The sequence below is a fragment of the Sorghum bicolor genome, chromosome 1, assembly GCF_000003195.3.
Source record: "Sorghum bicolor cultivar BTx623 chromosome 1, Sorghum_bicolor_NCBIv3, whole genome shotgun sequence".
In the NCBI taxonomy this organism is placed as follows: Eukaryota; Viridiplantae; Streptophyta; class Magnoliopsida; order Poales; family Poaceae; genus Sorghum; species Sorghum bicolor.
In genome coordinates this window covers 17,210,586-17,234,154 of record NC_012870.2, presented here as the reverse complement: position 1 = coordinate 17,234,154, position 23,569 = coordinate 17,210,586, and the positions used below count along the sequence as shown (strand labels likewise).

The 23,569-nt window shown below is 41.9% G+C and overlaps 3 protein-coding genes across 3 annotated transcripts; all 3 read right to left on the bottom strand.

Moving 5' to 3' along the window:
• LOC110430339 (heat shock 70 kDa protein, mitochondrial-like) lies at nt 4,512–5,824 on the bottom strand. Its single transcript, XM_021447928.1, has 2 exons — nt 5,579–5,824; nt 4,512–5,141 (listed from the first exon to the last, which is right to left on the bottom strand). The coding sequence occupies exons 1-2, from the start codon at nt 5,822–5,824 to the stop codon at nt 4,512–4,514; spliced, it is 876 nt and encodes a 291-aa protein (XP_021303603.1).
• LOC8065690 (heat shock 70 kDa protein, mitochondrial) lies at nt 6,265–8,344 on the bottom strand. The gene is made up of 4 exons (XM_021447876.1): nt 8,142–8,344; nt 7,109–7,182; nt 6,953–7,031; nt 6,265–6,858 (listed from the first exon to the last, which is right to left on the bottom strand). Exons 1-4 carry the CDS (start codon nt 8,202–8,204, stop codon nt 6,265–6,267), a joined length of 810 nt encoding a protein of 269 aa, XP_021303551.1. The 5' UTR covers nt 8,205–8,344.
• On the bottom strand, nt 12,615–13,571 carry LOC8065156. Its single transcript, XM_002464321.2, has one exon. It carries the CDS (start codon nt 13,473–13,475, stop codon nt 12,897–12,899), a length of 579 nt encoding a protein of 192 aa, XP_002464366.1. The 5' UTR covers nt 13,476–13,571; the 3' UTR covers nt 12,615–12,896.

Genomic DNA, 23,569 nt, shown 5'->3' with positions numbered 1-23,569 from the left:
AGAATAACTACTCCTCGGAGTACGAAGTAAAACAAGTGAGCCTAGAGATCAGCTCAGAGGCGGACGGACGTGGCTGGAATGCATGGTCATATTCATTCATCTCTAGCGACTAGCGTACTACTATACGCGAAGCACATCAGAGATCAGACAGTTCAATACTCGAATTCAACCACGCTTTCCTCGCGCGGTCACTCGTCAACTCGACTCCGTCCATTAGCGAGAGGGATACCCCCACCCAATAAGCTGTTTTTTGAGGCGACTACTACTGATGCTGATGGATTCGTGCATGAATCATGCATGGCGATTTGCGCTGCAGCAGGGCCCTACCGTGCGCGGTCCATGCAGTGCGACACCGCAATCATTCATAAATTTGGGGAGCACATGCCACTCACTGCCCGTGCCCGTGCCCGTGCCCGGCCAAAAAGAGTGAGTATATTCCCGATCGATGATGGCCAAAAGCGCGCGCTTTATCGATCGAGATACCATATATGTATATGGGCCATCATCATTGTATCGGATAACCATCCAAGCCTCCAAGGGATGGATAATATGGAGGTGCCCCCACGTAGCACCGAGGTAAGTCAATGAGTCATAGCTTATCACACTTAATAGCCAACAACCGTGGACCGTTACCTATATATTTGTTTGCTTGGGCAGATTTCTCTAGTCAAGTCTCTACGTTCTGACCCCCTTTTTTTTTCTCATGATGGAGGAAAAATAATTGTTGCTGATCCTGAATTTGCACTCGCTCTCGTTAATTCATCACGTGTATAAAATGACCCAATTATATTTTATGACCTAGCCACCAGCTGGAATAACTAGAATATTAATCCGCGGACCAAAGGAACACACGGGTTCCTCACATCGCCTTGTTCGTTTGGCTGATAAGCTATGGCAGAAAGTATTGTTGACTGTTATGCCAGAAAGTACTGTTGACTAATTTGCTGTGAGAGAAAAACATTGTTCAATGACTGACAAATTCGGCAGATAAGCTATAATATGCAAATTTTTCTTCTGTATATCCCCTGACCGACTTCCCTCTCGATAGTATAGTATAAGCTTCAGTTTTCTTTGCACATGCATGTTTGTATCTGCTATACATGTTTTCAAAAGATCCATACCATGTGAAGAAGGTACGACGACGACGGTGTCACAATTTTCTTTTATCCTCATCACTATAGAATCTTAGTTAGAGCACGTTTTGTATATGTATTATATATATTTTGTATGATACCATCTGAAGAAGTTACATCGCGTGTATGTCATATTCTGTAGGAACGAGACGTTGATACTATCAAGGCGACAAACATTGTGATGCGCCTAACACAGATTGTGACTGCGGTTTAACTTGTGATGTGCACATAATATTATTTTATTTTATATCATAGATGGTATGCCGCGAAATGCAAACCAGCTAACCACTTTAGCATACCCCTTTGCCAAATAATGCAATCCTAGCATGGTACCTAGCTAGATAGTTTGGCTAAGGCCTTGTTTAGTTCTTTACCCAAAAAAATTTTGAGTACTGTAACATTTTTGTTTGTATTTGGTAATTATTGTTCAATCATAGATTAACTAGGCTACAATTAGTTATTTTTTATCTATATTTAATGTTTCATGCATGTGCCGCAAAATTCGATGTGATGAAAAATCTTGAAAAAAGATTTTCGATTTTGGTTGGAACTAAACAAGGCCTAAGGACTTAAAAAAAAGAATTGTATCCTTTTCAGGACAAACCGACAAAGGTAGTTTGGCTAAGTACATATTTCGCCCTCACTAGACCCTATGCTAGTTGGGGGAGCAATATTCCCTAATGCTCACAATATCTCTGTTCCTAAAAGAACACAATTCCTTTTAGGCCTTGTTTAGTTTCGAAAAGTGAAAAAAATTCGGTACTGTAGTACTTTCGTTTGTTTGTGACCAATATTATCCAATCATGGACTAACTAGGATCAAAAGATTTGTCTCGTCATTTACAGCTAAACTGTGTAATTAGTTTTTGTTTTCGTCTATATTTAATGTTTCATGCATGTGCCACAAGATTCGATGTGACGGGGAATCTTGAAAACTTTTTGGTTTTCAGGGTGAACTAAACAAGGCCTTAGTCGAACTTTCTAAAGTGTGACTAAATTTATTAAAACATGTATCAACATGTCACACATCCAACGTGGACAGTACTCATTGATGGGGAAAACAGGCCAACTAGGGCTCGAAAAGGGGGCACCGCTGCCGCACTAGCCGGGTCGCGCGGCTTGCCCTAGTTGGCCATGCACCCAAGGGAGGGGGAGGGGCGCCGCGGATCGTCGTTGATGACCTTGTCGTCATTATCTACAACTACCATATCGAGTCTTAGTTGGTTTTGGAAAAGTTGGTTAAGTCAGGGAGTCAAGTTTGTTAGATGAAAAGAAGAATATGTGTTCGATAAGGATCTCCTAGTTTGCTTAGGAATCAAGTTTCATGAGGACTATAAATATCTAAGGATATCTAACCAAACGAATCAAGTAATAGACAAGCAAAAGCTCTCTCTCTCTCTCTCTCTCTCTCTCTCTCTCTCTCTCTCTCTCTCTCTCTCTCTCTCTCTCTCTCTCTCTCTCTCTCGCCGCCCCCTCCTCCTATGCCACCTCTACTGTAGCCACCACCACCTCCTGCACTCCCCCCTCCCTTGGCTAAGCCCCTAACACAACATTTATAATAAAAAATAGTTATACTATGAAAATGTATTTTATGATGGATCTAATGATAATTCGATATAATAATAACCTCTTGTCAATTCCCATGTGTTTGTTTTGGATCTTGGAAATTTTCTGATTTAATTGAATATATGATGAGCGAAATCCAACCAAATTCAATAAGCGATGGTGAGTTGGTGACAGCTTAATGGACTTATTATTTAAGCAGCAAAATAGGCAATGCCATATTTGCCTACATTTCTCAATTTGCAACGGTGTAAATTTCCCCACGGAATATAATTGCCACGTTTCACTTATTTGCCACATGGAAAAAAAATCCTGACAGAAATGCTAGTCAAAATTATATAAACTTTATGAGCTGAATTAATTCCTAGGTTGTTTCTATTATAACCGAATGGACCCTTAGGCTCCAACGCAGGGAACTATTCCAAACATGAAAATCTAATAGTATAAATTATTGAGGTCTTGTTTAGTTTACCCCAAAATTCAAAAACTTTTTAAGATTCCTCGTCACATCGAATCTTATGGCTATATATATACAACATCAAATATAAATAAAAAATAAAAAATAAAAAAATATATAGTTTAGCTATAATTTGTGAGATAAATCTTTTGAGCCTAATTAATCTATAATTGAACAATAATTATCAAATACAAATGAGAGTGGTACAGTAGCTAAACCTAAATTTTTTCACCAACTAAACAAGGCTTGAATGAATTCAGGCCGGAATACTTCCAGGGGCTCATTCCGTCTCAAACAAACGGGGCCGAGCACCAGGTCGTTAATCTCTACTCCTACACTCTAGCAGAAAGTGTTCCGTAGTGGCCTAGTCCGTACATTGTGCTTCCTAGTTCCTGAAAGCTGCAAAAAAAAATTGTTTTCATGGGGATGATGCTTCATGCTCAAGCACTGGATGGAGAGATTCTGAGGTGAAAGCCCCAGCGCACACATAGCACCAAAGCGACCATTGTTGTGGCATATCCTTGCCCTGTTCCTGTCTGTTGTTGGGTCGAGGTTTTATCCAAGTGGCCGTAACTTTGGTCCTGCCACTTCCACTTGCCATGGAGATGAAAAGGATTTCAGGATATTTTTACACGCCAACTACGAATCTACCATAGGAAGACCGGTAAACCAAAAGGATGGGGTGTATTCCTTTTTCACATCATTCCTAGAAAAAGAAAAAAAAAAGCTTCTTGCTTCAATATTTATATGTTGGTTAATGGCAACTACCACTACATAAAGCATAGATGATTCTGGCAAGTAGTTTAAGATGCCTCTTTGACCTTTGGCTTTATCTTCTCTATATATATGATTATGAGCCTTTTTTTCATGAAAGCGATACGATTTTGATCATGTTCAACTGCTCGGAGATACGCAGAACGTGTTAAACACTTCAGTAAACAAATTTATCGAACGTGCCAACAGCGTGGCGATTCTGCTCTTAGGAAATAACACATTGCGTAACATCAGTGAGCTGACAGCTGTGCCCAGCGTGCCTCAAAACGTTGCTAAAAGTCAAGAGTCAAGTTACAACCCTTAAAATCACCAACAGTCAAAACATAGACAAATATACTTTCATGCATTAGCAGAACTCGCCAATGGTTTTCGCTGTGCGCGTGCATCGAGGCCAGAAGAAGGCTTCATATGCAACAAAAGCCATGACAATGTCGTGTGACCTCCATCACTGCAGGAGAAAACAAGACGGGGCAAATCCAAAGATTATTACAACACAGGCTACATCTCATCTGACTATCTGTGTTCCCAAAAAAGAGTAGCTACTTCTAAACACGCCGCTACAATCTCCCTTCACCTTCCGCAGCCTCACTTCTTAACCTCCTCATACTCTGCCTCCGGCGCCTGGTCGCCGCCACCCTGAGGTCCAGATCCTGACTGCGAGCCACCAGAGCCACCACCAGACATGTGCTGTCCAATCTTCGAGACAGCCTTGTTGGCAGCCTCAAGCTTGGCCTTGATCTTCTCGATATCATCTGAGGCCATCTCCTGGCGGAGGTCAGCGATAGCCGCCTCGATCTCAGATGCAACCTCAGAAGGGATCTTGTCCCTGTACTCTCCCAGACTCTTCTCGATGCTGTAGATAGTGGTGTCAGCATTGTTCCGGATGTCAATGAGTGCTTTCCGTTCCTGATCCTTCTGGGCATGCAGCTCAGCTTCTTGCACCATCTTCTGGATGTCAGCCTCGGACAGCCCACCCGAGGATCGGATGGTGATGTTCTGCTCCTTCCCGGTAGCCTTATCTTTGGCTGAGACGGTCACAATCCCATTGGCGTCGATGTCGAATGTAACCTCAATCTGAGGCAAGCCTCTTGGGGCAGGCGGAATGCCCACAAGATCAAATTCACCAAGAAGTTTGTTGTCTGCAGCCATTTCACGCTCACCTTGCAAGACACGGATACCCACTTGGGTCTGATTGTCAGCAGCAGTTGAGAACACCTGCAAAATTGAACCCCAATATCAGATCAAAGCAGCACCACAGAAATAAGGTGGAGACCGCTAGTGCTACATGAATCAGATCAGATCAATCAAAGTAGAAAAAAAGAAGAAAGAAGTCCTATATGAATACATTGGGCTTCCTAGGGGAACAATCACAAGAATAACAGAATGGCCAGTGAGTGTAGAGATTAGCAAGAAAGCTCATAAAACACTTCACGTAAATTAACATGCAAGAAGCTTTACATATGGGGCTGTATCAGAAACTCAACACACAATGAATCGAGGCCAAACATTGCAACTCTGTGACCATACCAAAATAATAAAAGATGTGAAATATGTGTCATGTCAAGAAAAAATACACTCATGCGAGTTAAATAAGGGATAATCAAACAAGATGAAACTGCATTCTGAGAAAGAATAGAGGTATGACAACTCACCTGACTTTTCTTTGTAGGGATTGTAGTGTTTCTGTTGATCAATCTGGTGAAGATACCACCGAGGGTCTCAATACCCAGTGACAGGGGAGTAACATCAAGAAGAAGAAGCTCCTTAACATCTCCACGGAGAATGCCACCCTGAATGGCAGCACCCATGGCCACAGCTTCATCTGGGTTGACTCCTTTGCTTGGGCTCTTTCCAAAGATTTCAGAGACTACCGCCTGCACCTTTGGAACCCTAGTCATTCCACCAACAAGTAGTACTTCATCCACCTCTTTAGTAGATATTCCGGCATCCTTCAAGCAGTTCTTGCATGGCTCTCTAGTCCTCTCAATCAGATTGTGTACAAGAGATTCAAATTTCGACCTTGTCAGTGTGATGTTTAAATGTTTTGCCCCTGAAGCATCAGCTGTTATGAATGGCAGATTGATTTCTGTCTGAGAAGTTGATGAAAGTTCAACCTTTGCCTTCTCAGCAGCTTCACGAAGCCTTTGCAGGGCCAATCTATCCTTTGACAGATCAATGCCCTCAGCTTTCTTGAAATCACTCACCAAGAACTCAAGTAGTGTGTTGTCAAAATCTTCACCACCCAAGAAAGTATCACCATTTGTTGCTTTGACCTGAGTGGCAATACACAGAATCAAATCAGAACAGAGTGTAATACAGAAAATGTTTGCACAATGAGTTAGTCTTGAAGGTTAAGAGATACCTCAAAAACTCCGTTTGAGATCTCCAGAATAGAGATATCAAAAGTTCCTCCTCCAAGATCAAATACTGCTATCAAGCCTTCCTTGTTGTTCATTCCATAGGACAGAGCGGCTGCTGTAGGTTCATTGATGATCCTTTCAACATCAAGGCCAGCAATTCGGCCAGCATCCTTTGTGGCCTGACGCTGAGCATCATTGAAATAAGCTGGAACAGTAATCACTGCCTTTGAGACAGACTTGCCAAGGTAAGATTCAGCTGTCTCCTTCATCTTGGTCAGCACAAATGCACCGACCTGACTTGGTGAGTACTGTTTCCCATCTGTTGTTTCAACCCAAGCATCACCATTTGGAGCCTTCACGATTTTGAATGGCACCATCTTCATCTCTTTCTGTGTCTGAGGATCATCAAAGCGTCGCCCGATTAACCTCTTTGTTCCAAAGAAAGTATTCTGGGGATTGGTTACTGCTTGGCGCTTGGCTGGAGTTCCAACAAGTCTTTCGCCCTTCTGAGTAAATGCAACAACAGATGGTGTTGTTCTCGCACCTTCAGCATTCTCAATAACTTTTGGGTTCTGCAGTCATTTAATATAATTACTTAATTTAGCAAAAAAACAAATATATGAGACAAAAATCATAAAGGGCGAAAATACTTTGGAGTAAGCTCACCTTTCCCTCCATAACAGCAACACATGAGTTAGTTGTCCCCAAATCAATCCCAATAACCTCATTTCCAGCAGCTTTTGCACTGAAAGCAGTTATTATGCCAATCAGCATTACTAAAATCAGAAAAATGTTAAGAACTAAAGCAGGAGATATTATTACCTAAAAGGTCTTGCAAAATTTCCCCATTTTGAGCATACGTTGGCAGCACATGTTGACTGTAAGCTGGCGCCCAACTGAAACAAGTACATTCAGAGAATTAGGCCCCATTTGAATCCTAGAGGGATTATAAGAATCTAGATAATAGAGATTTTGAGAATCTGAATTTAGAATCTAGATAGTAGATAGATATTTTGAGAATCTGGATTTTGCATAGAAATAATCTGATCTTTTTGGATTCCCAGATAACATACTCTTGATAGTGGATATTGTACAAGATAAATGTCAAGATACCAGCTTTTTGTCATCTCATCTCCAGAAAAAGCAGCATCTTATTTACAGCCCCATAGATAGACCGACTAGCACTAAAAATTAGCAGCTAAAATTAGTACAAGTGGATCCAAACACATCTCCTAATGAACCTGGTAATTTACTAGGGAGCTGCTAACTATTAGTCCCATTAGCTGGTTTGGAGTTGCTAATAGGTATTAATAGTTCATATACACCTTCAACTCATTATCCAACCACCTATCCACCTATTAGCAACAGGTCCTAAATAAATCAAATAAAACTGAATACTTCAACTGAAAACAAAAACCTGACAGGGCTAGCACAATGACAATTTATTCATGGTTAACTCCACAACATTACTGAGAATTTTAGATAACACCACTACTAATGCTAAGAAACCCCCGCACAGGGGAGCAACCCACAATTTGAGCGATAAAACCATGTCCACGTAAGCCATTCTATGTGGTTGCTCACAAATCGCGGCAGCTGATGGCTACTATAGCTCTACCACAACAGCAATCCAGTAACTACCCAGAACTGAACCAATCCATTAATACCCTCTAGTGCTTCGAATCTACAAGCACTAATCTATCCTCTTCCGCGCCAAATCCACGAGAACGTGAGATCCCATCTAATCTACAATCACTCGTCCTCGCAAACAATTCCTCCTCCGGATCAACACTACGCCGAATACGAATGAAAGGGAATCAGGGAGATGGAGGAAGGTAGAGACGAGGGGCCTTACGGATCCGAGAGGGGACGCGAGCTCCCTTCGGCGCACGGCGCGGAGGAGCAGCGACGCCGCCATGGATGGCTTGTCCCGGGCGCTAGCGTGCGGAAGCAAAGGGTGGCTTGCGGCTGCGGCTGCGACTGCGGCGAGGGTTTTGGAAGGGGATGCTTCGGGAGACGGCTGGGGGAAAAGGGGGTTGCGGCTAGGTGGCTCTCTGACTCGTGGTGGGCTTTATGAGGTCGTGACCGCAGCGGCCGAATGGGTGACTGAGCAGTGGGCCTCCACGTCGGGCGGGGGCGATCGAGCGGCACCGCGCCGCGGCCACGGAAGGCTGTAGAAACGTCTCGACCGAGAACCAGGTTCTCCCAGGGTTTTCTTGCTTTTTTTCCAAGGCAGCGGTAGGTTTCTCGAGAATGGGCCAAAGCCGAAGAACGGAGCTCTTTTCCTATGTGCTGGCTGGCCATTTCACAGCCCAAGGCCCATTCTGTCGGACTGACTAAGATGGGCTAAGAACTGGCCTTTCATTTGTTTCTCAAAATAAAATTTATAATTATTTATAAGTATATCTCTTAAAGCAAGATCAATAATAGAGCTAAGCGTTTTATAATAATATAGCAAAGTTGTTGGAGAGCTTTGAAGTGCCAAGAGAGATAAAGAGGAAGGGGGAAGAGTGAATTAAAGGAGTGTTTGGTAGAGCTCAAACTGATTATGATTTTTTATGGAAGTTGATTCTCTGAGAGAGTGATTCTATGGCTAAAAGTGATTCTCTTTTATTCTTCTAAATCACAATAGAGAACTACTTCATAGAATCAGAAGAAGCTACTTTTTCCAACTCTCAACCTCTTAGTTCATTTTGGAGAATCACTTCACAGAATCAACAGATAATCACTTCTATAAAAAAAACTATTTGGCAAGGCTCTCGCTGGAATCAATAGAGAATCATTTGGAAGCTCTAACAAACGGGGTCTCAATTCACTCTCTCTGGGTTCAGACCGGTGTTGTGCACATAAGGCCGCACCGGATATTTCAGGTTGGTGGACTTGATATTTCGAGCTTCAACAATAAAGAACGGTGTGAGAAGTCTTCTAATTTTCTCAGATATTACTTCACAACGAGCCAAGGTAGGGTTGTCCAGATATTGCCAAAACCAAAGCCTAGGAATTCCCAGGGGCCGACAATTCCATACTAGGGCCGGAATATCCGAATAAATTCAGGCTAGGGCCGATTCGAGCACAGAGTGAAAATAAGTCTTAGCAAAAGTTAGTAAGAGGTGGCTATTTAGGGTGTCTAAGGTCTATGTTAGTGATCCCTTGAGCACTTATGACACATGCAAGTAATGAGGCTTTTGATCCCTCTTAGTAGTATGGCATCCTATACTCAAGTGAAGTTCAAATAAATCTAAAATAAAACTGAATATTTTTTACTTTGAAGCACAGTGCCAACATATTTCCTTGAAGAAAGAATTGAGGGGTCCCATGTTTCTTTTTGCGCTTTTCACATGAATATATAACTTAAAATCTCATGAAACATAATTAGCTATTTATACTCATCATCATTTATTCATCAAAACCCACCAATAAGATTGATACACTTACAACAATAGAACCAATGTATGACGTCTTCTTCTTTGAGCCCCTCGGTTAGAGAAGCCGGTGGGCAGCAGGGTAGGTGGGAGGTGGTGCGGCGTGCTGAAGTGCTCATAGGCGGCCGCAGACAGCGAACGAGGCAGGCGGCGGCGGCGTGATGAGCTTAGGGTTAGGTTTTATTCTTGGATAATTCTCTAATGTTCTTTGGCCCTAGAGGGATGGTCGAGGGCGATGGTCGGTTAGGTGATAGTGAGCGGTGATATGTAGCAATGATGGCGGCGCTAACAAAGCACTGGAGGACAACCTGTGGTTGGGGTCGGCAGTGGAGGCAACCGATTTGTTGTGTCGGTGAAGGGCAGTATGGCAGGCACGGTCAGCGGCGGGAAATGGGTCTTGTGGTCACCGATGTTCTAGGCGACAGTAGAGGCCGGAGGCGGGAGGTAGGACGTTGGCGAAGAAGTCGCGAGGAGAAACAACGCAAAACACGTCATAAATAAGTCATGTGTCAGTGGTAGTCTTATTTTTATATCAATCATGAGAAACATACTGAAATGAATCAAACTGTGAGCAACATACTGAAATAAAAGGATGATAAGATGACACTGTAGAGATTTAGTTGGTCGTCTTGGTTGCTCAAGCACTTAAGTCCGGCCAGCTATGCACACCCAACGGCTTTCTTCATGTAGAGCATCAGACTTGATTGATCTTTCATGGATTTGAGAGGTTTGTAAAATAACAGTTCGATACTTGGAATTGGAATGGCATCAATTGATGACAAGTACGGTTCTGAAGGAGATCTGTTAATTGATAACTACTATTGCACTACAGCGTGACGGAAGTCTCTAAAATAATTCGGACCATGCAGGTTTCACATCGGTAAATGAAATTGCCTCAGCCTCCTATTCGTGCTCAATGCTTTTAGCAGGTTGCGCCGCCGGCTGCTGCTGCTGCTGTACTTAGTTGAACTTCACAGCTTGACTAAGGCCCTGTTTAGTTCCCACCTAAAAATTTTTCATCCATCCCATCGAATCTTTGGACACATGTATGGAACATTAAATGTAGATAAAAAAATAAATTAATTATACAGTTTAGTTGAGAATCGCGAGACGGATCTTTTAAGCTTAGTTACTCCATGATTAGCCTTAAGTGCTACAGTAACCACATATGCTAATGACAGATTAATTATGCTTAATAAATTTGTCTTGCAGTTTCCTGACGAGCTATGTAATTTGTTTTTTTATTAGTTTCTAAAAACCTCTCCCGACATCCTTCCGACACATCCGATGTGACACCCAAAAAATTTTCATCCCCAATCTAAACAGGCCCTAAGGCCTTGTTTAGTTCTGATTTTTTTGATTTTAGGTATTATAGTATTTTCATTTTTATTTGGTAAATATTATTCAATTACGGACTAACTAGGCTCCTCCTCCTTGCTAGCAACGGCGAGGAGACATAGTGGATTTGTTTTCTCCATGGTGGCTCCGCGGAAGATGAGCGACGACAATGGTGTCAACAACTTTCTCAGCTTGACGACATGGAGACTTGGCTTTCCGGGGTGATATCAAGACAGATATGATGTTGCCGCTATGGAATAATTTTCTCTGGTCTCTTCTTTGTTTTGTCGTGGTTAGATTGGACCATGGTGAAGGACTAGGTAGAATAATTTTTCAGATAAGGCTTTTTTATTCTTCTATGACAGAATGAAGATAAAAAAAGACACAAGAAAGAAGATATCTCTCCACTTCATCTGCGAGAATGTTGACTGTTATTCGTTGGACATATGTTCTCAGACCTTTTGCCAAGTGTTTACCTGTGCGGCCATCCATATGAATTATCATATAGGTTTGAAGTTAAGATTTGGAGTTATAAAAGCATGTGTACAATTTAGTTGATCGATATACATAATATATTCCAGAGTACTTGTAATATGAGAATGTATTTAACTATGATTTAAAATAATTCTTCTTTTGTGTCGAAAAAATTGCTTCAGGCCCTGTTTAGTTACTCACAAAAAAAAATTCATCCATCTCATCGAATCTTTAGACACATGCATAGAACATTAAATGTAGATAAAAAATAAACTAATTACACAGTTTGGTTGAAAATCGCGAGACGAATCTTTTAAGCCTAGTTACTCCATGATTAGCCTTAAGTGCTACAGTAACCTACATGTGCTAATGATAGATTAATTATACTTAATAGATTTGTCTTGCAGTTTTCTGACGAGCTATGTAATTTATTTTTTTATTAGTTTCTAAAAACCCTTCCGACACATCCGATGTGACACACAAAAAATTTTTATCCTCAATCTAAACAGGGCATCAGTGTAATTTCTCTTAGCAAATTGGCCATGTGCTTCTTGCTCGCGCTAGCTGATTAGTGAAGACGATTTGGTTTATATGATTCTTTTATGCCCCCTATTAAAAAATATGAAGAAAAGAGAATAAAATAGCATACGGTTCTCGTTCTATATTTATTGATTTTGTTATGTATTAGGATATATTATGTCTAATACATAATAAAAGCTACTCCATTCTAGATTGTAAGTCGTCTCAAAGTACATAGTTTTTGCTATGCATCTATGTCTAGGGGTTCCTCTTCTTTTAGCATAGCCTTCTTTGTTTTCTTAGCTCTTATTTTTGTACAGTGATTCTTTCGTTTAATTGAAAAATAAAAAATATAGGTAGGGGACTGATTCGGTAAAAAAAATACATATATAGTAAAACCTATTAATCTGAAAAGACTAAAATAATTTATAATTTAAAATAGAAGAAATATTAAAATGCAAGACATGCAATTCTGAATGAAAAGAGCACTTTATGTATATTTGTTAGGTTCGCAGCTGGTCGGTTGCTCAACTACTCTCAACTCCGGCACCCATGGAGGCGTACGTAACGTTTCCTTTCGTGAGTAAACATCACACTTGCTCGATTAATCTTCCCGTGCGTATCAAACGCGGTAAACAGGCAACAACAGATACAAGCAATGATACGTTTTGAAAGAGAGAGAAAAACAAATATAATAAAACAAATAAAAAGGGAAAAGCAATAATACAAACTCCGCAAAGAAAGATGATACATATGCATCTTCACGCTTGGTCACGCGCGAGATGCGTCGCGCAATCGTGCGTGCAACCGCGCACAGAACTCGCAGGACGACGACGACACGCGCGCGCTCGCGCGTCTCACTTGTTGGCGGCGGCATCGTCGGCGGCTGACTTGTCGTCGTCGCCGGCGTTCTCCTCCTCCTCCTTCTTCTCCTCTTCCTTCTTCTTCTTCGGCTCCGCCGCTTCCTCGTCCTCGTCGGGGAAGGCGGAGGCCGGGAAGGAGCGGCCGATGCCGACGTTGGACTTGAAGTAGATCTTGTCGCGCTTGTCGCCGTCGAGGCTCATCTCGACGATGGGCACCCAGAGCATGACCTGCTTGCTGCGCACCCCGGTCATGCGCTTCATCCGCCCTTCCTCCACGTACGCGGTGACCTCGGCGTCGTAGCGCACCCGCGTGCCCGTGCCCCGGAAGTAGTGCTCGTAGGGCGCCTTCTGCCGCATCCACACGAAGCCGGTCTCGCGCACCCACCCGCACTCCTCCAGCCCGCGCAGCGGCATGACGCCGCCGGGGAACCCCAGCGACTTGAGCATCTCCTTGGAGTGCGCGAAGCAGGCCTCCGCGCCCGTGATGATCTCCGCGCCCTCGCGCTGCTGCTCCTTGCTCTTGTTGCCGCCGGCCGCCGCCGCGGTCGCCGTGGACACGGTCAGGGAAGCCATCGCGCTGCTGCTAGTGCTAGCTAGCGGCCGGGTGATTCGACTCGATCGCTGAACTCTCTGGGCTTTGCTTGGAGCTCGAGTGTGTTTTTTGCGTGGTGCAAGTGAGGGTTGCGGGAGGGGTGTTTTATAGGGGAAGTACGTGCAGGATACGAGTGAGGTGACCCAGTAGGTGGATGGCCGTTGAGCTACAGATACTGGCCAGTCAGATCGTTGGGAGTTGCTCTGTTATTAGCTGACCAATAAAGCGCAAGCAAGCTAGCAGACACGACGTTTGGCGCCGAATGGGTGCACCTAAACGCCTACCACATGGAAATGGAAGTTGCCACGAGGACGAGGAAGCATCGATATTCTTTCCTGAAACAGCACGATCGCCACAATCCAGCAGAACATGACTTCCGGAAGATCAAACGCCGTCTCCTCTACTTTACATCTTCAAAACAAACAACTGAATTTCTTTGGACATTGTCACATTGCTAGCGTCCTGGAGTGCTCTTGTATCTATCCAAGTTTTGAGTTCTTGATTTCGTATGTATGTTCATATTTTTATTAAATTTATTATAATATTTAACGATGTTATTTTTTCAGTTTAGATGATGTGTCCGTCGACTGTGAGACATTCATAGTGATTTTGTCAATTTCGAGATCTAATGCTTTAGTTTTTATATGTGTGTTTTTAAAGGTGAGTATATGTGGGCTATAAACGTGTACTACATGTCGATGTTGTGTAATTTGGAAAACGAAACACCTGATTTAAGGACTGTCCTTGGGATGCCAAGATGCAGAATCAAATTCAGAGCCTGACTGCAAGCTTCTGCTGCATCTCCCCAAGAAATTAAAAGACGTGTGACTAGTACCTGCCCCAACAACATTTCTAGTGCTATCCCAATATGATGAAATCCTATCCACCATTTCATGATTGATGAAGGAGCCATAAATACCTTATCAGAAAAGAAACAGTAATAGATATTATAATTTTGAGCACATCGCTCTCATGATCTTTGGGAAAGCCCCACTTCGTGAAAGTGTGACGGTTTTCAAAGGCCTGGTTCAGTTCGTGAAATTTTTTAAATTTTGCTACTGTAATATTTTTGTTTGTTTGTGGCAAATATTGTCCAATCATAGACTAACTAGGGTCAAAAGATTCGTCTCGCAATTTACAGGCAAACTGTGTAATTAGTTTTTGTTTTCGTCTATATTTAATACTTCATGCATGTGCCGCAAGATTCGATGTGACGAAAAATTTTGGGAACTAAACAAGACCAAAGACCATAAAAATCGCGCCGGCTCTATGGACTATTTGGCTGAGCTCTATAAACATCTTCTAGACTGAATGAAGAATAACTCTGCCAAACAATATATTACAGAGAAATGATTGTTTTTTGATGATGTAAATTGATTCTCTAAAATAAACTAAAAGGTTGAAAACTAAGAAGAGTCTCTTTGATTTAATTCCTCAGGGGCGGACCTATGAGGTATGCCAGGTAGGCCACGGCCCGTGGCCTGTGGGTAAGCCTTCCACTTAATTAACAATGTATTATAATCTACATATAATTATTTGCAACTCACATTATTGATGCGTCTTCCTAGCCCAATGGTAAGTTTTCTAGTTTTTAATTAAGGGATCTTCAAACCCTTGCGGCTGCAATTTTTTGTTTTCATTTTTCGTTTTGTATTTCTTTATTCTGTTTTGTTGCCCTTTTTATTTTTTATATTTATCCTATCTTGTTATGTCCCGTAAAACCTCACTTGCGAATATTTTTTAATTATTAGTCTTTTATCCCCTCTTGATATCAATAATATATATAATATGTTTTGTCCTTTACTTTCTAATTTTATTTATCCCAAGTTATTGTTTCCCATGAGACACGTCATGAAATGAAATAATAAATAAAAGTAATATAACTTTGGCATGTTTCATTATCACTTATCAATAGCTATGTACAATGACATTTTAATTTTCTATTTTCTTTTGCCTATTTTAAAATTAAGTACTCCTTATGTCTCTAAAATCTTCAATTTCTAAAGTTCTTTGATCAAATTTTTACAAAAACGCTAAGATTTATAGTACCAAATTAGTACCATTAGATTTATAATAAAATATATTTTCATAAGATACTTCTATTCATTTTATTTCATAGATATTGATACTCTTTTTTATGAAATTGGTCAAACTTAAAAAGTTTGACTAGTACATATTCTAGGAATAGAAGCTTTCAGAGACAAATGGAATATGAATTAGTTTTTCTATTCTTATCACCTCTTGTATCCTATGAGCCCTTATGTGTCTTTATTTTTTATTTTTTATCCCTTCTAGATATTATAATTATAAATAACATATTTCATCCTTTCTTTTGCTATTTTCTCATCCCATCTTGTTGTTAGTCTCTTTTATGACTATTATTTCAAATTATTTATATTTCTTTTTTATATTATAATTAGTTATGTTTTTAGCTAGTCTTTACATTAAAGGTTTATCATGTTATTTAATGCACATGGTTTTATCGAATCGAGTAAGATTTTTTTATACGACATACCCTATAATAAAATCCTAGGTCCGCTACTGTAATTCCTCGTGCATCTAATTCTATGTAGAAGTTTATTTTTTGAGAAAAGTGATTATGTGGCTCTAAAAGTAATTATATGTGATTCTCTTTTATTTGAATGTCTCAACACTTCAAATACAAGTTGTAACATCTAAATTTAAGCACAAACATACATGTGGCTGAGAGGTACTTGAAGATTGTGGGGGTATAAACCCCTATACCCTCATGAACCGATATGGGCCGCACCATCAGAAATGGCTCGACCCACAAAATGAAGACGTGCGGCGCATGACCGTTGGTCGGCGTGCACCGCAAGGCTACAAGATATTGTACCAAATAGGATAGTTTACTTGTAACTCTGTCCCTTCACGATATATAAGGAGGGGCAGGGGTACCTTAGAGGACAGGTCATATATGGATGATCTCAACACAATCCAATACAATCAGACGCAGGACGTAGGTATTACGCCCACACGGCGGCCGAACCTGGATAAAACCTTGTCTGTGTCTTGCGTCACCATCGAGTTCGTAGCTTACGCACCGTCTACCGATAAACTACTACCGGTGGGTATACCCCAAGGTAGACTGCCGACTAGCTTTCGTCGATAGTGGCGCGCCAGGTAGGGGTGTGCGTACAGCTCTCCTAGACAAACAAGATGGCCAGCATCCCTGACTTTGCAGCCATGGCGGGCGGCTTCACGTTCATCATCGGCTTGGCTTCACGTTCATCGTCGGCTTCGACAGCTTCAACGCCATGACCGCGGAGGAGGCGTAGATCCGATCTGTGCCGATCACTTCTTCACCGACGTCGGCTGCGGCTCCAAGCACGCTGGCTACGGTTTCGACCACGCCAGCAACGTCTCCGACCACGCCGACAACGCGTCGCCGCTTCTCTGCTACAAAGGGAGGCAGATCGACGACACCGACCTGCTCAGGCTATCAACCAAGTTGTTTGGCCTACTTGCTCTGACCACGAGTCACAATAATAATCGCCGCGAAGAACGGCGCTACGACAACCGCGACCACCGTCACGACAACAAGTCAAAAAGCTCGAGAGCCAGACAATTTTATCGTCACCGACCAGACTTTCGTCCAAAGATAAGTACACTTCTAACATTTTATTTATTTTTGGCATAATATTTTTTATTATCCTTCAAAACAATTTTTTGGTTAGCCGACTAGTTTTTTCTTCTACACGAGTTTTCTAGAGCCGGTATTGTCTCCGACTCCTCCCTACACGTGCACGAGATCCACCATCTGCGTTCCGGGTGGTCGGCAGTACCTCTCTGGCGAGGCTGGCAATCCCACGCGTGTCTAGGTTCCGCACCTCATGCTGATTGTTGGCTAAACCAGAGCTGGTACAAGCTCTAGGACGAATTAACTACTCGTGCTAATTTTATAATAAAAAATCTAAAACTTATCTGAGTACTGATTTTTATCTAGAGTTTATTTATACATCATGTACTACATATTCTCTATATTTATTTTTTAGGAGTTTGGCCCAGTCGACAAGCTACGCTCGGATACTCGTTGACTATTCCCTACGCTGTGCTCGGAGACTGCTCCGACCACCGAGCACGTTTACGTTCCCAACCACGCTCGGGGACTTGTCGACTACTCTCTACGCTATGCTTAAAGACTGTGCCGACCACCGAGCACGTTTACGTCCCTTACCATGCTCGGGGACTTGTCCACCAGTCCCTACGCCGTGCTCGGGGACTGTACCGACCACCGAGCACGTCTACTTTCTCAACCGTGCTCGGGGACTCGTCAATCACTCCCTTCACTGTGCTCGGGGCTTGCTTCGATCACTCTCCAACCACAGCTTGGGGACTGTTCTTCTGAGTTACATATGAATTGGACTCATATACAACTGAGGGGTAATTTTATTTTTTAGACCTTGCTACAAGGCTCATACTTCGCCTTCCAGCAAGCTCGGGGACTACATCGGTATGATGCATCTAGCGATGCATCTCATTTTTGGAATTTTTACGAAGACCTTTTTGACCTTGGCACCACGTGCCTACGTCACCTACTACCAGGCTCGGGGACTAAGTGGGCACACTTCACCTTGCGGTGAACATGCTTGCTTTTTGAAAGTCTATACTTTTCAGAAAAGTAAAGTGGGCACACTTCATCAGGAAAAAAATATTTTTTGATTAAGAGCAATATGCATTCTTCGAACAACCTGCTTCTTCGATGTCAATGTTGATCAACTGTCTTTTGAGTTGGTTAAAATACCGTTGCAACAGTTTGGGCGACTTTCCTGCTTATTGAAGACGTCAAGCCTCACTGGTCGAAGAAGCACAAAACGGCGTGTTACATCACAATATATGGTGCTCGGGGACTAGGTGTGGGGGTATAAACCCCTATACCCTCATGGGCCGATATGGGCCGCACCATCAGAAGTGGCTCGGCCCACAAGATGAAGACGTGCGGCGCATGACGCTGGTCGGCGTGCACCGCAAGGCTACAAGATATTGTACCAAATAGGATAGTTTACTTGTAACTCTGTCCCTTCACGATATATAAGGAGGGGCAGGGGTACCTTAGAGGACATGTCATATATGGATGATCTCAACACAATCCAATACAATCAGACGCAAGACGTAGGTATTACGCCCACACGGCGGCCGAACCTGGATAAAAACCTTGTCTGTGTCTTGCGTCACCATCGAGTTCGTAGCTTGCGCACCGTCTACCGATTAACTACTACCGTGGGTATACCCCCAAGGTAGACTGCCGACTAGCTTTCGTCGACAAAGATCACTAGGCTCCAAGCGTGATTGGCATTAGGCCTGGGCAAATTACTCGATACCCATTACCTGTACGCGAATTATCCGGATCCGGACCTGAATTATCCGAACCAGAGGTACCCGATCATAAATTCGGATAACAATTTTGATTACCCAAAATTAGTTTGGGTAATTCGGGTAATATCTCCCGGTACCCGAACTACCGAATTACACAAATATTTGTCTATATCTTTGTATTTATCATGTGTTGTTAGTTAAGTATTAGAACTTATCAATTTATTAGAACATATTTCTCTTTGTTTAAACAAGTGATAGTAATATATTATTCTCTACAAAATGCTATTGAAATTCTATACAAATTGCTCTTGAAATTTTGTATAGTGTGTTGTTTTTTGAAAATTCGGGTAAATCCCGAACCCGAATTATCAGGTACCTGAAATTGTGGATAGTGTTTTTTCAAGACTAATATCGAGTAACAATTTTCATTATCCGAATTTTGAATTAATCGAATTACTTGATCCGAAAAAATCGGATAACCCGAATGCCCAGGCTTAATTGGCATGACACCTTGACTATTAGGGAGCATTCGCGCTTGAGGTTGCAATTCCTGCAAAGGAAATTAGAAAAAAAAGTCTCTCTGGTATGAAAACACGCGTCAAGCAGATATGTGACTATGTGATGAAGTGAATCCATACAGAATTAATTCTTTATCCAACCTCCTATTTTATTTAGAGAATGATCATTTCACGGAATTAGCACATAATTAATTCTATATTAAAAAAAATTGTTCAAACTATTGGATCCAGCCTAGAACGGCTATTGCAGCTCTGTCAAATACTTCTTAATAGCTCTCCTTCTAATTCGCTTCACACATATAATAGCTCTTTCTGGTAATGTTTCTGGCAATAAAACAATGACGGAAAATATATTGGATCATTTGCATGTGAAGTCTGGAAAGACAGAAAGAAAAAGGACCGGTCAGGCCTGTTTCCTTGCGGCCCACTGTGGCTGGCCACCCTAGGCCCGACAGAACTAGCCTGACCGGTTTGGAGCCAAACAGGCTTTTCGTTTTTTTTTTCCTATAGTCCGAATCGATTTGTTTCCAACCAGTTTTGGTTTTATTTTTAGCGTAGGAAACATGGAGATTATGATTTAGACTTACTAGCAAAGGTCCCGTGCGTTGCAACGGAAGAAAAAATTCTCAATTTTTATAACAATAATATCTATATAATATAATTTAATAATAATGTCATCAAAAGCTAAACTTAATTTTTTGTGGACGTACGTCAAATTGGGGAGAAAATATCGGTTCACATCTTTGCTAGCGGTAGAAACTGAAAAATGTCAACAACACTTTTCTGTTCTTTCTTTTTTCTTTTGTATGTTTTCTTTTACTTTTTGGCATTCTTTTCTTGCTTGTGGACGAACATCATATTGGTGAAAAAGTATCGTACTGTGTTAGCGCTAGAAACTCGAAAATATCAACAATACCCTCTTTTTTTCTTTTGTATTTCCTTTTTACTTTGTTTCGTTCTTTCTTTTTCTCTGACTAGGTAGCGTGCCCGTGCGTTGCTACGGGATAACTAAATTTTTATAATAAAGAAAACATACGGATCACACAATAAAATAATAATAATATGAAATTAAATATTAAATAAGCGTTTGCTAATGTGACAAGGTAATTATTGAAGAAAGAGAGTAAAAATCATAGAAACTGAGACTAAGTTAGAAACCATACCTATACGAGAACCAAGACATAAAGAAATATGATTGGTAGAGAATGAAAAGAGAATATCTATTGGGACTATGGTTTCTATATGTAGTATCTATGAAAATTAATAGGTATAGAAACTACATGTAAAGTTCGGAGACAAAGTGCCTGCATTCCCAAATAGTCATGATATTCAAATAAAGTTGCAAAATATACCTGCACAACCAATGAGCATCTACCCATTTGATGATAATGCAAAGAAATTTCTTCGGAGTCCAACAATCCGCCAAGTTTATCACCCAAATCACATATCTAAACCTGAAACAAAACAAAGCACAAAATCAATGTACATAGTAGCCAAGTGAGGAGCCTAATAAATATTTAGATACGCAAAATAACAGATGTATACTGATTCTTGTCCTAATTGCTAGAGTGTTAAGAGTATAAAAAATAGTTGATTAAAAATAGTGGATCAAATCAATAGATTGTACAATAAGCAACGTAGGATCTATAGAACAAAAGAAAATAAATTAGCATGTATGATGGAAAAGATAGTATCCATTATAATATGGCAAGTATAAGCAACTGTTGTTTTTACAACAAATTTGGAGATCTGTATGCAGAAAATATGAAATAAGCAAGTCTAAAATCATAATAAGCTTTGTTCCAGATGTTCTTTGATCTCCAAATATAACATGTAGTCCTTTATGATAGCAAAAAAAATGTTTATCTAAAACACACTTTGGTAGCTTGTTTGCTTGTTAGGAGAAATCTCGCACATTTGCACATAGAAAGAGTAAGCATCAAGTCAACAGGAGCACACGTAATTTACAAAACAATAGGGGCAGGTGAAGAAATTCCTTACTCCTTGGATTCGAGAGAGCAGATCCTGGAAAACCCAAGGCACAATCAGTATGCTCAGAGCCACTGTCAACCATGGCATCTATGGACAGCTTGCTGGGCAGTGGCATGGATAGGACCAAGAGCAGAATGGTTACAGGTGTTCAGCTTGGTGTAGGTGATCGATCGTGTAGCACAAGCTTTGAGAAACTTTTGGCCTGAACAACCTCAAGAACCTGCAGATGGCAATATGGCATAACTAAGCTGCAAAGACTTTCATATCACAAGGTAACATAACATGCAAGAAATAACATATCTGGTTGATATAAACATGCAAGGTAGCATAACATATGTATATTGGAGCTTGTGAGTATTGGGATGGAATCTCCTAGACCTTGTTAGTATTGTTAAGAACCTTAACCTAATGGACTATGACACTAAAGCTTAAGCAAGTATAGCAATGAGCAATGTCATGTTTGTTTCAGCTAGGGATTCTGAAAAATAGCTTGTGGACTGTGAAAAGCTCTGGATCATAGGGCTGTTTGATTGTGTGCCCACCACTTGAAGCAGTCTGTAACAAGTGGCATTGTAGGTAATTACACGTCACAAACTCACAATACATGAAAAGCAGGGTAGGACCAACTTCAAATGTTACAATCCAACGACCTAGGTTATGGAAATTGGAGTCACAAGCTGCCTGTTTATTTAAGCTTGAAACTGTAAAAGGTACAATCCAAAATTCAAAGCTCAAACACATGTTGTAATGCCCTGCATTACCTTAACATATCGATGATACCATGGACCATCTAACAAGGTGCTAACACGATGAAGGCAGCAAGACTGACCTTGCAGTGAAGTTCTAAGGGGCTCTACAAACTCTGAAAACTCCATCTCATCAAGCACCTTGAGGACATCATCAGCGTTGATATGGTCTGCCTCTCTGATTCCTTGCACATATCATTGGCACTGCAGACAAAATCATCATCATACTATTATCTCGGATACCTTAATAAGGAAGAGCTAATTATACTAACTTGGAAGACCATTTTCCAACTGAAATGATCGAGAGCCTCCATGTTAGAATACACAAGAAGTTAGATTTCACAGATTCCCCTTTCCATACCCCTCTCTACTTAAAATGAGCAGAGATTGCTATCGAACACAAAAACTCGTTGTCAGTTACTCTACCATAGTAAAATGCATCACACGTATTACTTGGAGCTTTGATTGATGGTAGCATCTATAATTTTGCACAAAATACCCAGGATTCGATTGGATAAAATATGTTGTACGTCACTATTGTTCCACAAAATGGTATTATCAGCCTATCAGATTACTGGCATTCTCTTCCAAGTTCCAAATCTGAATGCAACCTGCAATAGAGGATACAGTAAATGGGGGCGACATGGATCTAAATCAGAGGGATTGGGATGTTACAGACGTGGTGGAAAGACAGTGGATGAAGATGCACGCACTCACGGTGAACGCAGCCATGGTGTCCCTTATTGACAATGACCTCGGCTCCTTGCCTCTTTTCCTGCTAGCGAAGGTGGACCTGGGCAGCTTGTCCATCTCCGTCTCAGTCAACACGGCCGTAGGTGCCACCGGCACCGGAGCGAGATCCTCTTGTGTGGCTTCGGACGGCTGCGGCTCCCCCTTCCAGGCTGTGGTGGTGAGGAATGAGGAGGCTGTGTGAAGCAGAAACCACAAACCCTAGCAAAATCCATGGTCCTTCCCACTCTCTTTTGCACTGAGGGACGAAGAGCGAGCGGGGGCGGGGTCATGCTGTGAGCACGGCGCCGCCTGCCGTGGGAGACTTTTGTTGGGCGAAGGCATCGTCGTCCGGGATTGGTGGAGAAGATCGCGCGCTGGCTGGAGGGTCGGGTGGGATTGGGCTTCCATTTTTACCTCCCTTGCGCACGAGCGAGAGGCAGGGATCGCAGGGGCGAGGCAGATCGATGGCGTGATTGCGGGATCGCAGTCTAGCGAGAGAGGAAAGTTGCGCCCGAGATCGCAAGGGGAAGGCCTCGCGGCGACCCCAAACGAATGCCGCACGAAGAAACGATCTTAGTTTCTCTCTTTTTAGTTGTAATAAAAGGAGATAGGAGATACGACGGGCGTTGTTGCCGCAAAGAAGCCAGCCCAAGATGAAGCATTGGGCCTTAGTGCGCACACAAAGCCCACCCAAAGCTCTCGTGAGAACCGACGGCGGCTGCGAGCCGTCTACGACGACGTGCTCAACAT